Raw genomic sequence first — 11,124 nt, 5'->3', positions numbered from 1 at the left:
GGGAAGCGGGACCTCGTCCAGGCTGTTGAGCAAATGCCTGGGGAGCAGATGAGCATCAAACAACCACAGCCCTTCCTCCTCCCTTTCCCACAGTGGAGGCTGGGCTCCTGTGAACGTCCGTCTCTGAGGGCTGCTGTGCGGCTGTCGTGTTTGAACTGATGTCTTGTGACTTCGTGGACCAAAGCTTCAGCCAGAGCAGAAGATGTGCCTTTTGCAGAATAACTTCTTTTTAACCAGAGACTTGAGAATCTTTCTTTTATTGTCATAAGATAGATCTACCATAAAATCCACAATGTGAACCATTTTTAATGTCCTATGTCCTGGCATTAAGTATATTAACATTGGCATTGGCATTAAGTATATTAAGAATATTAAGTACATTCACATTGTTACGCGGCCTTAACTGTTTCCAGAACTGTTTGGAAGAATCAGTTCTTTGTTTTTTGGATTTTTTTAATCCTCACCCAAGGACATTTTTTTTCATTGCTTTTAGAGAGAGGAAGGGAAGAGAGAAACATTAATTGGTTGCCTTCCATACATACCAGGCCCAGGGATCATATGCTCCTGGACCAGGGATCGAACCCCAACCTTTCAGTTATGGGACAATGCTCCAACCAACCAACTGAGCCACACAGGCCAGGGTTGAAGAATTCAGTTTTTTAAGACAACATCTTTAAAGTGTTGTCATTGTGTACAATTTTTGCACCCCCAAAGTATACAAAGAACTGCAAAAAGCAGAGAAGCAGTCGTCCCAACTAGAAGGGAGTATTTCAGTAAGTCCTGGGTAAGCAGAAATGAAAGAGGACTGTTCCTAGCCCACTGGGCTCTAGAACAACATCAAAAGTACAGGCTTTGTTTCATTCCATTTCTTTCAAGAGACTGGGCAGGAAAACTAACACCCACATTCTGGGAAGGGCCTGGGGGCCTGGACTTGGGGAGGAGATGTGCCAGAGAGGAGGGAATGGGTGAGCTCGGTCACCCTCCACGGGCCTGTCCCCAGACTCACCTGGTCACTCTCGATGACAGCACGTGCCCACTCGTGGGCCTTGTACAGTTCATGCCGACGGTCTGGTTTCTCCTGGAACCGAGGCTCCTTTTTGGCAGGGTCATCGTCCCCAAAGCAGGGAGACTGTACTTTGGGGACAAGTTTTACATCATCAACAAAGATGAAAGGCTTGAATATGGACCTGGAGAGAAAGGAGAGGTGCTTCAGCCAGACGGGGGATTGAGGACACCCGGAGGCTGTCCTTTCACTCCGCAGACGTGTCCTGAGCCGCCTCCCCACAGGCGGGTGGGTGGAGGGTGGTGGCGAGCGGTGAGAGGTGGACGGGTGCGTGCAAAAAGAGACACAACTGCATAGTTCGGTAAACATTTTAGTGAATCTAAGTGCCCCTTACAAGCTGCAATTTCTCCTGTCTACAGTGAGGAGACATCTGAACAGACCTGCTCTGTTCTGGGAAGACCAGTCACCAGGCTCCTTCAGTTAAAGGGTGCACTGGGTCCTGTGTTTATGCTGGGAGAAGGGTGCCCCTCTCTACCAGGGTTTGCTGGGCAGTGGCCTGCTGGAAAGGAACGCTCTGAGACCCCACCTTGCTCTCTACTTTTTTTTTAGATTCTACCTTATTTGAAAAATTTTGAAATATCTCTGACACACTTAGGGAGGGAACAGATTAACGGAGATGAGATGAAAGGTCCCCAGAGGCCCTGGCCTGGGGAGGTGGGCTCAGTTGGTTGAGTGTCGTCCTATACATCGAGAGGCTGCGGGTTCAATGGCCAGTGTGCGTCTGGGAGGTGGCCAGTTGATGTTTTCCTCTCTCTCTCCCTCTCTCCCTCCCTCTCCACACCCCCCACCCAAGACAGGAGCAGCACACAAAGCGCCCCCTGGGACTAATACTAAAAACTTGGAGCCGATCGAGAAAGAATCTAGAATAACCAGGTTCTCTCAACCATAGGTGTCCCTCCGGTTCATCTGTCGGTCATTCCAGCTTCACTGTGAGTCACTCCCATCATTCAGACAAACTCACATCTGAATGCAGAGCCACGGGTAAAGGACACTCCCACTTAGAAGCGGTGCTTCTGGAGCACTGGACAACCTTAGCGCTGGTTCCAGATGCTTGGGGAGGTTTTGAAAAGTCAAAAATGTAGGATAGGAGAGAGGAGAAAGATGGTGCTGGAGTAATTTGGATTGAATTGGAGGGGGGTGCTATTTGCATCCAGCGTATTCATGCAGGCTCTGCGTGCACAGCCATGGTGTCTGAAGCCCATAATATCATCTCCAATAACAAAAAGCTGCCACTTGTTCCTAACATCTGAATCAAACCCACGAGACAGTGTTAGCTGATCCAGTGTAGCCTCTCCAGCTTCGTGCACTGATGGGAGAGAACTACCCCCCCCACACACACACACACACCTGGCATCCCCCCAGCTCCTATGTCAAACGCCCTATTTTCCTAGGACTTTTCTCCTATTTTCTATTTCTTTTTTAATATGTTTTATTTTTATGCTATTATAGTTGTCCCATTTCCTCCTTTACTCCCCTCCACCCACCCCCCCACCTGCTTCCCCCGCCCTTTAGTTCATGCCCATGGGTCATACATAGTAGGACATAGTTTGGCTTCTACATTTCCTATACTATTTGCAACCTCCCCGTCTATTTTCTACCTACCATTTGCTACTTTTTCTCTGTACCCTTTCCTCTTCTCTCCTCCTCCCACTCCCCAACTGATAACCCTCCATGTGATCTCCATTTCTGTGNGAAAGATGGTGCTGGAGTAATTCGGATTGAATTGGAGGGGGGTGCTATTTGCATCTGGCGTATTCATGCAGGCTCTGTGTGCTCAGCCGTGGTGTCTGAAGCCCATAATATAATCTCCAATAACAAAAAGCTGCCACTTGTTCCTAACATCTGAATCAAACCCACGAGACAGTGTCAGCTGATCCAGTGTAGCCTCTCCAGCTTCGTGCACTGATGGGAGAGAACTACCCCCACACACACACACACACACCTGGCATCCCCCCAGCTCCTATGTCAAACGCCCTATTTTCCTAGGACTTTTCTCCTATTTTCTATTTCTTTTTTAATATGTTTTATTATTATGCTATTACAGTTGTCCCATTTCCTCTTTTACTCCCCTCCACCCCCCTCCCACCTGCTTCCCCCGCCCTTTAGTTCATGCCCATGGGTCGTACATAGTAGGACATAGTTTGGCTTCTACATTTCCTATACTATTTGGAACCTCCCAGTCTATTTTCTACCTACCATTTGCTACTTTTTCTCTGTACCCTTTCCTCTTCTCTCCTCCTCCCACTCCCCAACTGATAACCCTCCATGTGATCTCCATTTCTGTGATTCTGTTCTAGTTGTTTGCTTAGTTTGTTTTTTATTTTTTAGGTTCAGTTGATAGTTGTTTGTTGTCATTTTACCTTCTTTTTCTTAGATAAGTCCCTTTAACATTTCACATAATAAGGGCTCGGTGATGATGAACTCCTTGAATTTGACCTTATCTGAGAAGCACTTTATCTGCCCTTCCATTCTAAATGAAAACTTTGCTGGATAGAGCAATCTTGGATGTAGGTCTTTGGATTTCATGACTTGGAATACTTCTTTCCAGCCCCTTCTTGCCTGCAAGGTCTCTTTTGACAAATCAGCTGACAGTCTGATGGGAACTCCTTTGTAGGTGACTGTCCCCTTATCTCTTGCTGCTTCTAGGATTCTCTCCTTCATTTTAATCTTGGCTAATGTAATTACGATGTGCCTTGGTGTGTTCCTTTTTGGGTCCAACTTCTTTGGCACTCTGAGTTTCCTGGACTTCCTGGAAGTCTATTTCTTTTGTCAGATTGCGGAAGTTCTCCTTCGTTATATTTTTAACTAAGTTTTCCATTTCTTGCTCTTCCTTTTCTCCTCCTGGCACCCCTATGATTCAGGTGTTGGAATGTTTAAAGTTTTCCCAAAGATTCCTAAGCCTCTCTTCATATTTTTAAATTCTTGTTTCTTCATTCTGTTTTGGTTGAATGTTTCTTTCTTCCTTCTGCTCCAAACCATTGATTTTAGTCCCAGTTTCCTTACTGTTCTGTTGGTTCCCTGTACATTTTCCTTTATTTCATCTTTTATAGCCTTAGGGTTTTTAAAAATATTTTAAGACCACACTCAACCATTTCTGTGAGCATTCTGATTACCAGTGTCTTGAACTGTGCATCTGATAGATTGGCTACCTCATAGTTGCTTAGTTGTATTTTTTCTGAAGCTTTGATCCAGAACATCTGTTCTTTCATTTGGGCCATTTTTTTTTCTTGGCCCACCTGTTACGTATAAGGGGTGGAGGCTTAGGTGTTCACCAGGGTAGGGCAACCCAGTCACTGGGTTGTGATGCTGAATGTGGGGAAGGAGTCCAAGAGGAAACAATGGCACTCACTCTGCTCTCTGCCCGTTTTCAGTCACCTCCTCCACTTCCCACAATCAAATTGGACCCTTCTGGTGCTGATTCTGGGTAGGTGGGTTTGTTATGTTCTATGACCTTGTGGGTCTTTCCAATGAACTCCCCTTTGAGGCTGGGAGTTTCTCCTGCCTCTGCCTCAACCCCCACAGGTGTTTTTAGTCAGAGGTTTGAGGCTTTATTTCCCTGCCCTGGAACCCTGGGTTGCGCGGTCTGCCTCGCTCCCCGGTTGTTGCTCCTGATTTATCTGCACACGAAAGTGGGACCACCCAGTCCTCCAGCCACCGCCCTGCTGCAAGTTCTCTCAGCCCGGCTGCCCAGCTGCGCCCATCCTACAGGTCTGGATGAATGTTTCTTCTTTAATTCCTGGGTTGTTGGACTTCCATACAGTTTGATTTTTCTGTCAGTTCTGTTGTTTTTTGTTTTCAAATTTGTTGTCCTTTTCCGTTGTGCGAGTAGGCACAGTGTGTCTACCTATGCCTCCATCTTGGCTGGAAGTCTATTTTCTATTTCATAGGTTGATGTACATGGCCTAATGCTATTAGGGAAATGGGTTGGTAAATAATCTTTTAATATTTAAAACAGAAAATGTTTAAATTCTCTCCCCCTCTTGCATTCTATCCTGCATGTTAAGTATTTGTGTGTTTTCCCAGAGCCCTGGTTCATGGTGTCTGCCAATTTCTGTGATGTAAATACACCCCCTGGGGCCCATTCCAAGCTACCAATGGGACCTCACTGAGCACTAAGTCGGGAAGGATGTCCATAATCAGCTCTCACTGGCTGTAGTGCACTGTGGGACTCTGGATTTTACAGTCTCCAAATGCAAAGGGGCCTCCATTCCCTACTCTCTCTGACTCTTCACATCAGTGAAGCTCAAACAAGTACTGGCTTCTAACTGGGAAGTGGCCTCCAAAGGTCAGACCAGTGCACAAAGGCCAATCAGAGTCATAGAGGTGATGGAGACACCAGCGGACTCAACAAAGTATTGATAAGATGGGATTTGCTTTTTTGATAAACTAATTATAGGTCTTCTGCATCTCCCTCTAGCTCTTGAACCTCAACGTTTGCACCTCCTTCCAACTCTCAAACTTACCTAGTACCTGGTACTTGCTAGGAGGCAGGGGTGGGTGGAAATAAGAGAGGGAAGAAGAGAAAAAAGAATGTGAGAACAAGTTGTTTCAAGAGAAGGGTCTATAATTAATACCACGAGCAAAGGGTGGAGAAGTGCTGGGGCAGAGCGAGCAGCGGTCAGATCGCACCCTCTGGGCCCTAACGTGACTGGGAGGGGTGACCCAGGCAGTCTCTCTGTGAGATCACAATCCTTTGCAAGTGCCCTGCTCTGACACCGCTTCCTTAACACGCCTCTCTCATGTTTTCAGCATGAACAGAAGCTAATAAACTGTCCCTGATTTTACTACAGAAAGCCCCAAGAATAGGGAGTGATGCTTCCCACTGACAAAAGACAAGATGTGGAACATGTCCAGTGACGAAGAAACACTGAAATGTTGAAACAAACAAACACACAAAACCCTGTGACAGTTCCGCAGTCCCAGCAAGAAAGACAGCTCGTTTAACCCAGAAGGTAGAAAGGAATGCCTTCTGGAAAGGTCCCAATCTTCTTTAAGGCCTTCCTGGTTAGCTTGACCCATGGATAATCTTTTAAAGTTACTTGAAATCTTAGATTTTAAATACCCAAAGGCTATGTCCCAGCCCATTAGGCCATGCACTTCAGCCCAGGAAGCAGCGTTCCTTTATCTCAGGGTCCCGGCGTCACAAAGGCCTGCCTTCTGAGCACTGGGAGAGCAGGCATCTGACACCGGGAAAAGGGGGGCTGGTACATCCACTCTTCAGTTCAACCCACTTCTTCAAAGGCTCCTGCTCCCTAAAGAACAGGCCCCGAACCTTGGCAGAGCATTCCATATACCTCCAAGGCCCACATGTACCCCCACGCACCAGCAGCGAGTGCTCACCAAGAGGCCATTGAGACACCAGCATTGGGAGATGAGCTTTCATGCATTTGTATACGCTGTTCTCTCTACTCACAATGTCTTTCCTGCTTTTTGTCCCTAACAAACTCCTACTCTTCTGACAATGCCCCATGCTCAAGAGTTCCTTCTTCTGCCAAGTGTTCCTCTTGGTCATCTCCTTTGTGCCACCTCGTTCCTTGTACACATTTGGACTCCAGTACCCAAAAAGCACTACCTCTCTGCTGAAGTTCATGGGAAGGAAGCAACCCCTTAAAATATGTCTAAAAGCACTGACCAGTGCACTTGAACTTGCTCCCATGTGCTTTGTCCTCTAACTCAGAGGTAGTGGTTGTTTTGATAAACCTTGGGCATTCCTGTAATTGCTCTGCCTCGCATCCACTTTGGCTTTGCATCCCCCAAGCACATCACAATGCCTGGCCCATAAAAGATATTTGCTGAATTTAAAACCACTGGATTCCATGATTGTGATGAATGCTGTGTGACTAAAGCCAAGAACACCCCTTAATCCGAGCTCTCTGTGCCATGCTGGCCACATTGAGGCCGACTACTGTGACTTGGCTGTACAAAAGGCAGTGCGGGGACCTAGTGTGCGCTTGCTGGACGAGCCTTCAGGGGTAGCTCGTTCTTTCTGCTTACATGACTGTGTCTCAGACGAACCTGGAAGGGTCTGGGGTCCCAGTGAAATAGTGGATACACGGTGAGCTTCTGCTCTGGGACAGGACAGACACTGCGCTGGCCGTGGTGAGGAAAGACTCGGAGTCTACGCAGACGCCACTGGCTTTGTCCCGTAAGACGTCAATCATAGTCTGCGCAGTGATGCTTTCTATAAAGAGAGAAAGGTCACAGGAGATATAACTGTGGCAGGCTGCAAACCAAAATCCATTTGGTCCTTTACCTTTGTTTGTAATAGAACTCCTGAAATTATATCTGGGAACACAACTGCCTAACTACAGACTATATTTCCAAGTTTTCTTGGTGGCTAGGTATGGCCATGGCACAAATCCTGACCAATGGGAGGTAAGCGGAAATGATGCATATAACTTCCTTGTCACATCCATAAAGAGGGATGTTTGACCTTCACTCTCCTTTGCTCCCTTCCTTGCTGGCTGGCAGATGCCAGCAAGTGGATCCCAAATGGAAGCCGTGTATTAAGCAGGGTAACCTACCAGCCCCGGCCTATCCAAGTACATCTGGACTATACCATGGGAGAGAAATATACTTCCATTTTCTTTAAGCCACAGTATCCCAGGGTCTCTTTGATCCAGCACTTAGCAATACCTCAGCCAGCACAGTAACACAAGAGAAGGACACCCACGAGAAGGTACATGCAATCCATGCACAGCCCACCAAGTTCAAGTGTGCTCACAGGCCCTTTCTGATTAGAACCACTACTACATTTGGAAATGATCTCTCTGCAGAGGAAAACATGCACGGAGAGGTATTTAGAATAGTCAGAGTCCTTACAACTCTCAGCTCTGACTGTAGATAAATAAACAAATCCTTGACCCCAGTTCTACTTTTTCTCCCTCTGGTTCTAATTCATTAAAACACGATTCTCTCAGTCTGTGTTCTCAGAGGGAATCGACGCATCTCTCAGGGAGAAGGTAGCTTAACATTCACTAGCACAACTCACATCCTCTTTGTAAGTCTCTACTGACAACTCTAATGTCACTCCTAAAAACCATTCACAGTGAGTCCTTGATTTCTTCAACCACCCAGTGTTCAAATTTCATCATTGTGTCATTCGTCAGTTATTGATTTGAATCAGGATCCAACAAGTTGACAATGTCTCTTAAACCTCTATTAGACTCTGCCCGTCAGACTCCCACTGACATTTTACTTGTTGGACCACTCCTCCTGCACAGTGTCCCTCCTGCACAGTGTCCCTCCTGCACAGTGTCCCTCCTGCACAGTGTCCCTCCTGCACAGTGTCCCTCCTGCACAGTGTCCCTCCTGCACAGTGCCTTGGTCTGAACTTGGCAGCTGGCATCCCCATGGACCCATTCACTATGTTTACCCACTCCGTGTATTTACTGTAAACTAGGAGCTAGATGTGCAGGCGTCATCAGATTTAGGGTTGATGTTTCGGCAGGACAACTTCCTACTTGGTATTACATCCTTTCATCAAGCAACTTTTTTAGATTAAAACTTGGAGAGGATTTTTTGAGTTCCCATTTAAATTATCTATAAATACTTTTGACCTTCTTGCCCAGAATATACTCATTAAGTTCTACAGCAAAAGTCTCAACATGTTCTTCTAGATTAAGACCCAGCAAACTCTTTCTTAAAGAACCAGATAAATATTTGGGGCTCATAGGCTATACAGTTTCTGTTGTGACTCACCTGCTGCAACTGCTCACCTCTGCCCCTGTGGCACAGAAGCAGCCATAAAATCAACCGATGTGGCTGTGTCCCAGTAAAAATTTTAGTGACAAAACAGGTGGCTGATGGCAGATCATAGTTTGCCGACCCCTATTCTAGATGATCAAAGGCTTGACTTAACAAGACACATGTCTCACTAGCAAATATAAAAGATAGCCATTGAGGTTTATTTGGAAAGGATTCCACTCTGACACAAAAGTAACAAGCTATCCAATCACTATGTTTACCAACATAATTGGGTGGGAGACAGAGGGCTCATGAAGAAAATTCAATTCAACAGTTCACTTAATAAATGTTCATAGAACAAAGGGCTACAACAAGCAGCACAAGGAGACCCTAAGAGGAGTAAAAGACAACACCCCTTCCCTCAAGGCCCAGCAAGCCAACGGGAGGAGAAAATCAAAGAGAAAATCAAATATACAAATGCTGAGGTATAAGATTGGTTGCAACAAGTATCACAATGGCAGCAGAAGCCTCCATGGATGAGAAAGCACCATGTACGAATAAATGCAAGTTGTCATCTGGCCTGAACATCAAGGACGTTAGTACCAGTTGGTCTCTAGACATGAGGTCTATCCTCTCCTCCTCCTCTTCGCTCAGCCTGAGTTCAGACAATTTCTCTAAAATCACTGAGAGATAAAAGGTATGAGAGGGAGAATCATGAGGGATGAACTCACCTTCTTGCTTCTCCAAGCTGTCTTTGCCTGCGCAGCAGTGCGGATGGTCATCGGCTGGAGAAAAAACTTCGGAAAAATTGAACTCGTCCTCTCCCGTCCACCAGCCTTGACTCTGAGCATAACTCCTGAGCTCAGGATGCTCTGCGTCAATCTTCGTGGTGAGTGACAGCTGATTGCAGATGCACTTGACTCCCTCTGCAGAGAGTGCACAGCCCAGTCATCTGGAAACACACTTCTAGAGACTGCCCCGAGAAATGGCAATGTACAGGGACCCTCTCCCCTGCAACCTGACTTTAACTGCAGAGATGCAACAAGCTCTGTTTTTGAATACGGAAACAGATGATCCTTGTTCCTCTTCTGAGAAGCTCTCCCAGAAGGTTTGACCCATCCTGTCCGGCATTATCACTTTGTAAATGAGCGGTGCTCACTTGCTCTTTAATTCATAGTCAAAAGGAAACTTCTGCTTCTGGCTACGTAAACCCCAAGCATTTACCACTTATAAGAAAAGTGGAAGGTCCTTTGAAAGAGGCATTGAGCTACTAACAAGACTCGTGAATGTGGCTACCGTAGAGAATCTTCCTCCCCAATTTAGTCTTGCTCTACCCAAAGAACGCCATACAGCACCACCCTCTGCATATAAATACAAATATGATACTCCTTCATTCAACTACTTTTTCAGGTCCCAACATTTAGACAAACATAGTGACACTGATCATGAATAGTTTTTTGTTGTTGTTTTTTTTAATCTTTAGAGGGAAAGGGAAGGAGGGAGGGAGAGAAACATCAATGTACGGTTGCCTCTCGTGAGTCCCCTGCTGGGACCTGGCCTGCAACCCAGGCATGTTCCCTCACTGGGAATCGAACCGCTATCCTTTGGTTCGCAGGCCCGCACTCGATCCACTGAGCTACACCAGCCAGGACTTCATGAATAGTTTTAAAATAACAGAATTCACCTAGGAATAGATAGACGTGTGTCACATGTGCATGGGAGAAAACTCCATGGAAAATTTGTTCTCATAAAAATATAGTTAGTGCAGCTAAGTCTGGAATCAGACATGCCTGCTTTCCGAATACACTCCACCTTGAAGAGCGAGTGTTAAGGGACCGACCCCACTGTGTGCTGGAAGCCTTGCCGTGGCTGCTCCTAAGCCTGAGGGAGGACACCCTGACCCTCGCACTTCAAGACGACGTCCAGATCACTACAAAGTCATCACTTGTAGCTCAGAATACTTATTCACAGTTGCTGCTGCTTCCAGGGAGCAGGCTGATCTTCTAAATTCTTGGAGAATGAAGCAGGAAGGGAGAGAGAGAGAAGGAGGGGGACAGAGAGAGAGAGAGCGTGTCCAAACTTCAAGCTGCAATAAGGCCCTTGCTGCCTGAACCCGGCTCCTGAGCAGGGCAGGGCGGGACTGCGTTCTTGGAGCCTCTTCGCTTTGCTGGTGCGCTCTTCTGTAGTAAGATTTCCTGGCCAATGTCCTTTGCCATTTACCTTTTCAGAGGACACCATAAGTGTAAAACTATTTTTTAATGAAAATAAAAAATATCTTTGGCCTAAATACATGATTTTTAAATTTTTTAAAAATATTTTATCTGTTTATTTTTAGAGAGAGGAAAAAGGATGGGGAGAAAGAGGGAGGGAATCAT

At 46.2% G+C, this 11,124-nt stretch overlaps 1 protein-coding gene across 3 annotated transcripts in view; it reads right to left on the bottom strand.

The window, feature by feature from the left end:
• The window catches only part of SCRN1 (secernin 1), a 58,269-nt gene that overhangs the window by 7,939 nt on the left and 39,206 nt on the right, over positions 1 to 11,124 (bottom strand). For all 3 annotated transcript variants that reach the window (XM_037041226.1, XM_037041227.1, XM_037041225.1), the window contains exons 5-7: positions 9,481 to 9,675; positions 7,079 to 7,244; positions 1,007 to 1,187 (exon numbers count right to left, since the gene is read on the bottom strand). In XM_037041226.1, coding sequence (XP_036897121.1) covers positions 1,007 to 1,187; positions 7,079 to 7,244; positions 9,481 to 9,675 — 542 coding nt within the window. The remainder of the gene's footprint in view (positions 1 to 1,006; positions 1,188 to 7,078; positions 7,245 to 9,480; positions 9,676 to 11,124) is intronic.

Source organism: Sturnira hondurensis, unplaced genomic scaffold, assembly GCF_014824575.4.
Source record: "Sturnira hondurensis isolate 20B ecotype Veracruz unplaced genomic scaffold, ASM1482457v3 Scaffold0002840, whole genome shotgun sequence".
Lineage (NCBI taxonomy): Eukaryota > Metazoa > Chordata > Mammalia > Chiroptera > Phyllostomidae > Sturnira > Sturnira hondurensis.
The sequence above is the reverse complement of the archived record's forward strand: the minus strand, read 5'-3'. Positions and strand labels throughout refer to the sequence as shown.